Source organism: Falco biarmicus, chromosome 6 (genome assembly GCF_023638135.1).
Source record: "Falco biarmicus isolate bFalBia1 chromosome 6, bFalBia1.pri, whole genome shotgun sequence".
In the NCBI taxonomy this organism is placed as follows: domain Eukaryota; kingdom Metazoa; phylum Chordata; class Aves; order Falconiformes; family Falconidae; genus Falco; species Falco biarmicus.
Window position 1 is genome coordinate 78,762,311 of NC_079293.1, and position 12,019 is coordinate 78,774,329.

At 45.9% G+C, this 12,019-nt stretch overlaps 1 protein-coding gene across 2 annotated transcripts in view; it reads left to right on the plus strand.

The window, feature by feature from the left end:
* The window catches only part of ITSN2 (intersectin 2), an 87,888-nt gene that overhangs the window by 74,063 nt on the left and 1,806 nt on the right, over nt 1-12,019 (plus strand). For both annotated transcript variants that reach the window (XM_056343795.1, XM_056343796.1), the window contains exons 29-38: nt 4,204-4,325; nt 5,200-5,306; nt 6,518-6,701; nt 7,553-7,651; nt 7,824-7,991; nt 8,851-9,063; nt 9,788-9,909; nt 10,463-10,545; nt 10,709-10,792; nt 11,044-11,217. In XM_056343795.1, the coding sequence (XP_056199770.1) occupies nt 4,204-4,325; nt 5,200-5,306; nt 6,518-6,701; nt 7,553-7,651; nt 7,824-7,991; nt 8,851-9,063; nt 9,788-9,909; nt 10,463-10,545; nt 10,709-10,792; nt 11,044-11,217 (1,356 nt within the window). The remainder of the gene's footprint in view (nt 1-4,203; nt 4,326-5,199; nt 5,307-6,517; nt 6,702-7,552; nt 7,652-7,823; nt 7,992-8,850; nt 9,064-9,787; nt 9,910-10,462; nt 10,546-10,708; nt 10,793-11,043; nt 11,218-12,019) is intronic.

Genomic DNA, 12,019 nt, shown 5'->3' on the forward strand with positions numbered 1-12,019 from the left:
TTTTACCGCTTGAAAATTGAATCATAAATTTCTTCTGTTGGAGCAGAGAGAATATACTTCATTTACTGATTAGGGGAGATTGCATAAGTTTTTGTTATTTTTCCCAGGGCCTGATTGAAACCAGCTTTTCCATGGCAGTAGATATCTTGAGTTAGTTCCTTTCACAGGTTTCAGTAGGCACAGAGGCTACTGACAGCTACAGGCAGTGACAGGAGTACGTTGCAAGTGAATTAGCCTTATGTGTGCCAGTAGAGATTGTAAAATGGCTGTGGGTGACATCCCACGATACCACCAGTCTGTTTTCTGGCTGTACCAAAGGGACTATTTTGATGCCAGCCCATGGTCCTTAAGGTGAGATGTAGTCTTTCCACAGGAGCCTGGGAAAGTAGAGGCAGGCTTATACGGGCCAAAAACCCCAACCCTTACATGGTTTTCCCAGCCATATCAACTGGCTTGAGCTAAAAAAAAGCCCAAACCCAAAAAAACCCCAACAAAACCCAAACCTACAACCACCACTACCCTCCTTCCCCCCTCCAAAGAAAGAACGATCCAAACAACCCTAAATAAACCAAGCTATTTCCTTGCAATGCAGTTGACATAGGCCACCTCTACCCCTAAACAGTCTTCAGTGGTGACCCAAAGTAGTGATGCCTCTGGTACAGATGGATCCTTCAGGGTAAGGGCCTGAGCTCATGTTTGAGGCTTAAGATGTCTTTCCAGAGCTGTCATTTTTAATGTGGTTTTTCATTGTTTGTTGGGGAAGGGAACAAAGCACTCGGTGCCCTAGCAGGTCTGGGCATCTTTGTAAACCTTTTATCCATCTGTTTTTTACTTCAGTTCTCTGGAATTGGCTTTACAGTGAAGAATTCTAATTCACTTCCCCTTTTTTAACAAAGAATAAAAAGGACATCTTTTGAAATCGTGATAGGTCTGGTTCATCTTTCTTTCATTGGAGGATTTCTTTTCTTCAGAAAGTGTCGTTCTTCCTCTATGTACTCAAATCCAAAATATGGCAGTAATTGGAAAGGCTTTCTCCCCCAGCCCCCCATGTTTTTCAGGCATTTGAATCTCCTGCAGAGCATCTTTTGACTGTGAAACTCCGTAGTTTTTCATGCAGGGTTAGTTATGTTAGTAGGAAGAAAGTATTTCTTGTTCAGGTATATTTGGAGAGGGAAGTATAATTTTAAACACAACTTTAGCGACTGGGTTTCCTGTTTATAAACTTTCCAGCTTGTTTTACCCTGCCCCTGCAAGACAGCTGCTTCCTCATCTTGGAGAGCAGGATTTATCGTGAAGGGTGCCACAGTTACAGCAGGCATCTCTCTCTTGCTATGCCCTAAGCATCAAAGGTCGGTGGTCTTGAGAGGGAGCTAGGCAGATCATGCCCCACTTTCTCTGAACGGTACCCCGCTCTCGGTGGGAGCGGCAGGCTGGCTTGCCCTCCGGAGGTAATGTGAACCTGTTACCAAGTCAACAGAGGGAGGCAAGCCCCCAGCGTGGGCAGCGGAGATGCCCCTCTGCAGGCGCTCCCAAAAATCTCGCTGCTTTTCACAAGCTATATGGGGAGCTTGGGATGAAGCTTTGCAAGACAGAAGCCAAACCAACAGCTTTCATCTGCCAAAACAGGCGGTTTTACTGCTTCCATGCACATTCCTGGCTGCTAAACTAGCAGAAAACTACTGTTTTCTTTTTCCCCCTTGGGATTTGTTTGCTGCCAGGGTGTGAGCTGGGAGTCAGTTAAATGCCAGAACTGATGCAAGGAAAGGAGGGAATGGAAACGTGGGAGGAGAAAGGGTATAGAGACGTCGGTCCACCCTTTCCATTCCAGTGAGCCCATGGGTTGCTATGGCCACTTTGGAAAAACATTGCCAAAGGCACTAGGCAGGTGGTAGTTCTATTCTTTCCCTCGTTCACTTTTCTTCCCTTCAGATCCAAATGCCTGCACTCACTTTTTATGCCAGTGTCATCAGATCAATCAAAATTTGGGGCATTTTCATTAGCGCTTTATTTAAATATAAAATAGCACTCATCTGTTCATCCCAAAAGCTGACAGTCCAAATACAAGGTTAGTGCAGGAGCCAGTTAATTTAACTGCTTTTTTGTATCTGATAATGAGTTTATGAAGCAAATCTATTTTAGGTGCATAAAAAGAGGCTTGTTTTCCTTCCAGCATTGGCTTCAACTTCAAGCAGACAGCATGCGACAGGCATAAACCTGAGCGTGTGGGTTGTTTTAACAGCTGTGATAGAAGCAAACAGCAGCAGGAGCTTCAGTCCATCCCTGCTTTTGTGGTAGGAGCGTATCTTGCAGTAGAAAAGAGAACCATGTGGTCAAAGCTGAGACTTTCAAATCTGGACAAATTAAATCTGGTCACTGTGCAAGCCCTTGATTATCCTAAAATTTCATGTCTTAGTAACCAGGTGGCCTTAAACTCAGTCCTGTACAGACTAAAGAATGGCACTAGAATCCAAAAGTAGTACACATTGGCCGCAGTCCATCGCAATGGATTGAAGTATCAAACTTCATAGGAATCACTTTGATCTGGAACTTTACTCCTTTTTCTCATCTGATTTTGGCCTGATGGTAACTTTGGGAGGAACTAAGGCCAAAAGCAGCATCCTGCACTATTAAAAGAGCTGCAGTCCCAGATGTCTTCATAAAAAGTTGCCTTCTTTTCAAATCTAGTCAGAAAGCTTGCGATCAGTGACCCTCCTTAGGGGTACAAAACAGAACCAAAAAGTTCTGATTTTAAATCTAGCTGTTGCCTTTACTCCTTTGCATTGCTCACAGGGCTTCCCTGTTCAAATACTTCAAACGGTGTCATAAAACTTAATCTGACAAGTGTTCTCTTTTGCTGAAGCAGCTCGATACCTGTGCAGCAGGAAGCTGCCCCCTAGGCCACTGTCGCATCAAGTTTAGCCAAACGTTTAGTGTTTCTTGGTGTGTGTGCGCATCCCTGGTTTATTACTAACTCATTTTAATTTCATTGTATAGAGCAGCCTTCCCATAAACAGATGTATGCACCAGCAGCGAATAGACTTAAGTCACGCTCCAGTGTCCAGTGTGTTAGGGTGACTAGGGAGACACGGCCCTTCCTGCTGTAGGTCACTCTGCCTTTCATGACACCCGTAAACTCTGAAAAAGTATCATTCCTCTAGAAATGCTGGATATAAGTGAGTCCCTGTGATGTCCTTTCTGCTGTCCTGCAAAATCCACAGTTCATGTTGTATCAAAATCTGATGCCATCGCATCAAGTGATAGATGTATGTTCTCAAATGCTCTGTAATTGTTGGGTTTTTTTCATTTTCCCCCACTCTGCTACTTTGCAGTACTCTGCTGGCATGGAATGGCTAACAGAAGGATCAGAGCTTGACTTTCTGTGCCCTACTTTCCCCATCTAAACATATTTACCACTTTGGTTTTTTACCAGTTTTTGATTTGGTTACTAAATTTCAAACATTGTTGTCATGCTTACTAGTGTGTACAGTAGAGAAAAGTAGTGTGAAGCTGTAGGGGCTGCATGTTACTACTGAAAACTTGGGGTTTGTGTCATTGAGTGTCTGTGTGTTCCTGTGCATGATTCCGATTGTTCATACTTGATGCATAAAAATAGTTCAGCATCTTTCAGGCTCATTTTGTTTCTAAATGAGGAAAAAATGTTGTGCAACTGTGGCATTAAACAACTGTAGCATTATGCATTGTGACTTCACAAATTTGTACTGGTGGTTTGTATCAGAAAACAATAACCAAGGCAGAGAGCTTTAGAAATGGCGTGGAGATTAAAGGTGCAGTGTCCTAAGTGAGAACCAGACACATTTTAGATGACTTCGTCTCACAAAAGGCATCATATAAGGTAAGAGAAAAACCACAGTTTTGAAACAGTATGGCAGAAAAGGAGAAGGGATGAGAAAAATCATGAGACAAATGGAGTGGCAGGAAGTCAGGAATTCTCATTCTGCATCACAGTACAAGACCAAGGGATGTTCAAAGAAATAAAAAGGTGATGGACTGAAAAATGACATGAAGTGGGGAGGGGGTTGATCGCTACATCACTTCATTTTGAAACTCACTGCTGCTGTGGACAGGGTTTTACCACTGTGTATATAGTCTGAACCATAGGCTGGTGTGTGTTGATGCAATTTTGTTAATTTCTCAGATCTGATGGCCTGAGTGGGATCTAAACTACTGGCTTATTTCTTGTAGGGTGTGCTGACCTCCAAAGTCTTGACACTATGCAACCGATGGAAAGGAAAAGGCAGGGCTATATTCACGAACTCATTCAGACGGAAGAAAGGTATATGGACGATCTTCAGCTCGTCTTGGAGGTGAGATGCCTTGGATGTGAATATGCATTTGGAAAAAGAACACTTCTGTCCTACTGAATATTGACAATAAAGGGATTCTTGCGAATTGTGAAAAGCTGGGGGAAGAAGGGGGTGTGAGCACGCACTTCCCATTCTACCCAATGTTATGTGGCTGGCCACCAGGCAAAACCATCACGTTGTACAAGGACCTTCCTGTTTTCCAAAACCCTTTCTTAGGTGTTTGGGCTCAGTGTAAAGACAATGGGCTGGACTGGGGTGTCTCGCAAAGCTGCACAGGCTCATGACAGAAGCTGAGCTGTATAAGCACTATAAAAGTTTATCATCTGCCTTCATCTCCAGTTTTATGTCTGGAATCAAGACCACCTCGCTAGGCAGGGCAGGAACTGGCCAGTGTTAGGTGGTCTTGGACATCTGATGACCTTTCTAAACTCTGTGGTGAAGTGCTGGAGATGTTAAACAGACTGAGTTACACGGGTACGCTGCTGTCAGAGGTATTGTGCCGAGAACCCCTGGAAGAAGCTGCACGCAGGTTGGCTGTGAGCGCTCTGGGTATGGGGACGGGTGTGATGCGGAGGTGTAATTTGTGTAGCAGTTGGCTCTGAAATCATGGGAATGCTTTTCTGCTTAGAAGTCAGCCTGCAGGTCACGGTGCTTGTCCCTGCTTTGCAAATGGTGATGCCAGTGTCAGAACGAGGTCATGCGCTTAGGAAAAATAGCAACAGCTGTCACAAGTGCTAGTAAGGAATTGTTTTTAACTGCTGAGAATATGGACACTGAGTGTTCAAAAAAACTAAAATCACTGCTAGGCTGAACAAGAGGATTAATTGCTTTTGTCTCTGAAGAATTGCTCACCTTTCTGGTTTTTTGACTGCAGGTTTTCCAAAAACCAATGGCTGATTCAGGCTGTCTCACAGAAGGAGAAATGGGGCTGATCTTTGTTAACTGGAAGGAGCTTATCATGTCAAATACAAAGTTATTGAAGTGAGTATTACAGACATTTTTATTTTTTCTTCTTTAGTCTCTTGTTCCGTTCCCCAGGATGTTTTCTGGTTTTACAGTAAATATTTCTGTCCCTGCTGATTATTTCCCGTGCATGCATGCATTCAGAACAGCTGTATGTATTCAGACTACCTCAGAAAGAAGGAGCTGTTACAAGAGGTGGGGGAAGGAATAAACAGCAAGAACAGAAGCACATTTGCTATAATACCTTAGTGTTGTGGTTTAACCACAGCCGGCAACTAAGTACGAGGCACCTACTCGCTCCCTTCCCCACCCTGGTGGGATGGGGAGAATCAGAAAAAGGCAAAACATGGGCTGAGATAAGAAGAGTTTAATAATTGAAATGAAGTAAATTAGCACAGTAATAATAATAGTAATACTAGTAGTAGTAATGAAAAGGAGAGAAAAGAATAAAACCCAAAAGACAAGTGATGCACAGTTGCTCACCACCCGCTGAGCAATGCCATCCAGTCCCCGAGCAGCGATCAGCCCCTCCCACCCAGCTCCCCCAGTTTATATACTGGGTGTGACCGTCTGTGCTATGGAATATCCCTTTGGCCAGCTCGGGGCAGCTGTCCTGGCTCTGCTCCCTCCCGGCCCCTTGTGCCCCCCCTCGCTGGCAGAGCGTGGGGAACTGGAAAGCCCTTGGCTTAGGGTGAGCACGACTGAGCAACAACTGAGCCATCCCTGTGTTATCAGCGTGGTTCTCACGCTCAGTCCAAAACACAGCGCTGGGCCAGCTACTGGGGAGAAAGTTAACTCTATCCCAGCCGGCACCAGGACAGTTAGAAGTAGAGCCTACACAAAAGCATGTGCATGGGAGATGTTCTTCCAGTTTTCTGCAAAGCAACCTTCAGTTCTCTAAAAATAAACTTTAGAGAGATGAAGTGGCTAATAATTTATTGAAACGGGATGTTGGTTCAGCGTAGAGCTTGATGCCGACTGTCCCAGAAACCTCAAAGGAGAGGCTCAGTCACACAGACGCCTTCAGGCAGGTCGTTCAGCTGGCTGTGTTGTGCTGGTGACTTCCTGGGGGTTCAGGCTGGACCCTGCACCACCTGGAAATGCTGGTGCCACGTAGGGGAATTCACCTGGCAGGCTTGCTGCTCTTCAGAGATTGATGTTGTAAGGATCTTGATTTAGGCCTCACAGACTTGGCAGCAAAGTTGGATGGTGTTTTCTTTCCTCTTCAGAGCCTTGCGAGTGCGTAAGAAAACAGGAGGAGAAAAAATGCCCGTGCAGATGATTGGGGACATCTTGGCCGCCGAGCTGTCTCACATGCAGGCCTACATTCGGTTCTGCAGCTGCCAGCTTAATGGAGCTTCGTTGCTGCAGCAGAAAACTGATGAAGATGCTGATTTCAAAGACTACTTGAAGGTATCTTATTCGGTAGCTTTTGTGCCTTTTCCTGAATGACAGGAGCCCATCTAATCGGCATTGACCAGCTCAAAATAACCCAGAAGAGTAAAATGTTGCGAAAATAGCTAAGAACCTTCCAAGGTGTATTTATATGATGACCGTGGTTAACGCTGTGTATGCTTTACATTTATGTACCTGTCTTTCTCTCCAGCTAATTTATTACTCCATTTCCCATTCCGTTGCTTGTTACTTCAGTGTAACGCTAACCCCACAAAGCTACGGTGCCGGTGTCTGCACCATCCCAAAAATTCACGCTGTCAGAAGGGGTAAGAGTCTGTGGAGTTGAAATAAAAAAGCTGCTGTTCTGAACACGTTTGTAATTCAGTGGGGGGCGTGCAGTGTGTCTGAACGGTGGGGTTGCTGGGGCCGGAGGTGTGCCGTGAGCGTCACAGGCAGGCACACCGCCGAAATAAATAAAGAATTGCTGCCATACTGCAGGTGGTGTGGTGGCTTTGGGGCCATGAAAGGAGAAATGCCAGAACTGTTGACATCAGGCATTTCTTTCTTTCATTGCTTTGTTTTTTTCAACCTGAGTGGAGCCTGTAGTGTCAAAATAAAAGCTGGAACTCTTTTGAATGTAAGGATTCTGCATGAGCAATGATCCTGCAGCTTGTGCTGGCAAAGCGTCTGGGTACAATGACAGCACCAGCTCTCGTTTGTTCTAGATACAAGTATTGTTTGCTTACCGAAAAAGCTGAGATTTCTTGGAATGCCTGGAAAAATGATCTGATCAGTTTTCAGTGCGGTGAGCCAATTGTTTCTTGATGAGTAATGCAGTGTCTCTGTTAAATCTCTGGGTTGCACCATAGAAACTTGCCTTGGACCCTCGTTGCAAAGGAATGCCCCTCTCCAGTTTCCTCCTGAAACCTATGCAAAGAATAACCCGCTATCCTCTGCTTATAAAGAGTGTGAGTACCCTAAGCAAGGTTTTGTAGGTGAATACTTTTGAGTTTGGTCTCAATAGCAAAAGCAAAAAAAAGCCTTGTCCCTTTATGGGGATTTCTCTGGGAGCATGGGGAAGCAGGACCTGTGCTTACATCTGGTTTTATCTTGTTTTCTCCCATTTTTGATCCATACCAGATTCTAGAGAACACTCCAGAAAATCACCCCGATCACAGTAACCTCAAGCTTGCTTTGGAGCGCGCGGAGGAGCTGTGCTCTCAAGTTAATGAAGGGGTGCGTGAGAAAGAGAACTCGGACAGGCTGGAATGGATACAGTCCCACGTCCAGTGCGAAGGTCTTGCTGAGGTAGCCGTGTTGATACACCGTATGGCGGAGACTTTTCCGAGTCATTTCAGAAAGGCTGGGGGAAGGAGTGGGAGGCCTTGCTCATATCCGTTATTGGAATGTCATCCACTGCCGAGCTCGTGGCAGAGCAGCTTTTACTAAACTTTGCTCACAGCCATAACAGGATGAGCCCTTTTTGCATCATTGTGGCAGTGGAGAAATCTTGATTTATCAGCTTAAAACTGATACCATCTAAACCATGAAGCAAACAAAAGTAACTATCTCTGAAGTTCTGCTTGTGGTGCCACCTGGCTAAGTCAGGTGTTACTATGTGGAATTTCACTTAGTGTGTGTTTCCCAGGGTCTTCCTTCATCCAGGAGGGGCACAGAAGCCCTTAATACCAGGTCCTTACAGATATGTGGGGTTCAGGCTCCTGTACCTTTCAGGACAGCCTTCAAAGTGAGGTGTTGTGACAGGTCTCCACTGGCTGCGTAAGGAACCAGGACTTGACAGGCCCAACGGGTCTGTCCTGGTTGCATCACCTAGTCCTGCACCCGTAAGAGGTGACCTGAGTGCAGACTCTGCAGGCTTTTCCTAAACACAGCTTCTGGACAACAGAACAGTGGCTGTGAGGTAAATGCCTTCATCCATCAGACCCCCGTGTGTGGTGTTGGTAAAGCTTAAATCTCCTTTAAGCTGGGAGTAGTGGTGGTACCATGGCAGATCATAAACCAGTTTCCCTTCTCTTCATTTGTAACTAAAGTCATGAAACCAAAAAGAAGAGCATTTTGAGCAGCTTGAGTAGCCTTCACTGTGAAGAGCAGCGGGAACTGACATCCGCATCAACTTACTGCTGCTAATGAGTTTTGTCTCTCCTAGCAACCCGTGTTCAACTCCCTCACAAATTGCTTGGGCCCACGGAAACTCCTGCACAGTGGCAAGCTGTACAAGGCCAAGAGCAGTAAGGAGCTGTATGGCTTCCTTTTCAATGACTTTCTCCTGCTCACCTACATGGTTAAACAGTTTGTATCTTCCGGCTCCGATAAGCTGTTCAGCCCCAAATCCAACTCCCAGTTCAAAATGTACAAAATGGTGAGTGACTGACGGTGCTCCGTGGTCTTGTTGATACAGTGGGACCTGGCTCGGGATGAGGAATGCTGTTGTCCCGGCTGGGATTAGCCGGCTGGCCCTGGTTGTTAGCTGTCACACGGGCACGTACTGTCAGCCAACATGCACGAATGGGCTTAGTCCCCAGAAAAGACAGGCTTCTGGTCTTGGTTTAATACACACTTCCGTCCACCTTGGGGTGAAAAGGCAGGAACAGCCTCATGCCTGAGCAGCTGGGTGGGATGTTCAGAAGCAGGAGCCTCGGCTTAAGTTTGCACAGGTTCCCGCATCCACAAGAAAAATACCTGTACTTCTTTAGAAAACAGTAAAAAGTGCAAAACTTTAGTCTCTGCCCACACAGTGTGTGTTCTCAGGGTTTTGGGTTGGGAGATAAGTTTAAGTATCAGGGCTGCTTTCCAACGGGGAACCTGAGAGATTCCCAGGCTTTCCAGGCTCTGAACTGCAGCTCTGCTTAGGCAGTCCTGCCCTTTTCACAAAGCTCTTCATCCAGGAAGACAGGATGGGGTGTATCACCGGAGCAGTTTTCCCCTCAGTCCTTTCTCACATCCTTTGCAGGGTGATCTGACTGTTAGTCTTGTGTCCTACAACTTTCATTTTCCCTACAGTAAAACTGTATTTAAACATCCTTGTAGAGTTTCCGCTTATTGTCAGGGTGATGCTGCCACAGGGATATTTGCTTTTCTTTCAGCCTGTTTTCCTTAACGAAGTCCTAGTGAAATTGCCCACAGATCCTTCCAGTGATGAGCCAGTTTTCCACATCTCACACATTGACAGAGTTTACACGCTTAAAACTGACAACATTAATGAGCGGTGAGTAGAGAAAATGCAGACCTGAGCTTAAACCTGTTGCTCACAGCTGTTCCCATTGAGCAGACGTGGGGGTCTCTGAGTTCAAGAACGGGTTTAGTCTCTTGGTCAGGAAAGAAACTCATTTGACTCTTTATTTGAATTGCAAGTTTTCTCTGATTTTGTTCTGCTTGTGCAGCAGCTCTTGCAGTGGAATCCAGTTACATCTACTGCTCCTTGATGTAACAGTCGTATAGAAGAACAGTTTAGGGCTGCAAAGTCCAGCGCCCCATAGGATTCTTCCCCAGTCCTGGTCTGTTTTCAGCGTGACCCAGCAGTTTTTAATAAAAAACAGCAGCACCGCTTTCACTTATTTAGGTTGATATGTAAATGTGACAAAAGATTAAATCCAAAAACCCCATCACTTTAGTCCTTGAGCTGACTTGATGTGCGATGCCTCTGAAACCCGGGGTGGTGGTGGTGGGAGAAATGGCAAAAGAAACGGGGGCAGAGTCGCTGATACTGAAGAGTTTCCAGCCTGTGGTGTGACCCTGACCATAGGGATTGCTCTTTGCAGTACTGCCTGGGTCCAGAAAATCAAAGCAGCATCAGAGCAGTACATCGAAACCGAGAAGAAGAAACGTGAAAAGGCTTATCAAGGTACCCGCCGAGTTCTGTAGCGTCCCCCTCACCCCTGTGGACATGTGGGCAGGGCCTCTTCTGGAGGATGCCATGGTGTCTGTGGAGGGTCTCCCTCTTCAGATCCATTGCCAATTGTTACGGTTGCGATCGATCCATTTATTTCTGACTTCTTTGTTCCCAGCTCGCTCACAGAAAACCTCAGGAATAGGACGCCTGATGGTGCACGTGATTGAAGCGACAGAACTCAAGGCCTGTAAGCCCAATGGTAAGTGAAGGAAATGGAGAGGCTTGCTGGGAGGAGTTCGGTGGTTTGGGAAACTTCGTGCTTTCAGCTGCAGCTTCTGAACGAATTAGCCATTATTTAGCTTCAGAGGACCAAGTGAAGAACCAGCTCTGTGCTGCTCGGGGATATAGGGGTTGCCTGACCCACCATCTGCTGGACGGCAGCATCGATGTGTGTCCCGAGGGGGAGGTGTCTGCACTGCAGAGGTGTCACACTGCGTGTTCTGTGTTTAGGGAAGAGCAACCCCTACTGTGAAATCAGCATGGGCTCCCAGAGCTACACTACAAGGACCCTGCAGGATACCCTGAACCCCAAGTGGAACTTCAACTGCCAGTTCTTCATTAAGGATCTGTATCAGGATGTCCTGTGTATCACCATGTTTGACAGGGATCAGTTCTCACCCGATGGTAAGTGTGAACATTTATTTTAGGAAAAGAATGCTTTTCTGTGACTTGGGGTGCACAGCTCCTCACCAGGATTCCAAGCACCTGTAGCTATGATTGCTTCCTGGAAAGCGTTGTTTAAAAACAATGCCTCCTTACTCAAGAGGTTCGGTAATAGCCTTCCCAAGCCAGGAGCTCTGGGCAGTCGGGTTTGGTCCCACTCTGGCTTTTCTGTCAGATACAGAATTATTTTTTTTGTCAGACTGGCAAGACGGAGAAGTTCAAAAGCCACAGTTTTTCTCTCCCAGCGTAGCTGCGCGAAAATAAGGTGTTAGGTTATATTTGCACAGCAACAGCTTGATAAGGTTTCTTTTTCCACAGTCAGTCGCTTCTAGTACTCTTTAAAAGGGTAAGTGCTTTATCAGGGCTCTGACACACGGTTGATTATTGCAGATTTGGAAGGTAGTGCCTTGACCCGAGTGGCCCTGTGTGTAACTGTAGCTCAGTCTTTTCTCCTGTGAGGGAACGTGACTTTGCTGGGCTCTTCCCAGTCGGACAGCTGAGTCTGTTGTTTTTCAGTTCATGGTAAACCTTTTAATGCACACACAGACACAAAGGTGTTATATATGAAACGGCCACAAAGAGGGTATGTCATTCCTGACTGGGACTGTAAACCTGCTAGTGGCAGCAGTTGTTCAAGGCCATTGTTCTGGTGAAAAGGATGATATATAAGCCTCATTGAAAGTTGGCTGAGCCAAAATAGTTGATTTATTTTTGTCTTTGTAGCAGCACAGGTGACTTGTAAACAGGTTCCATCACTTAATTC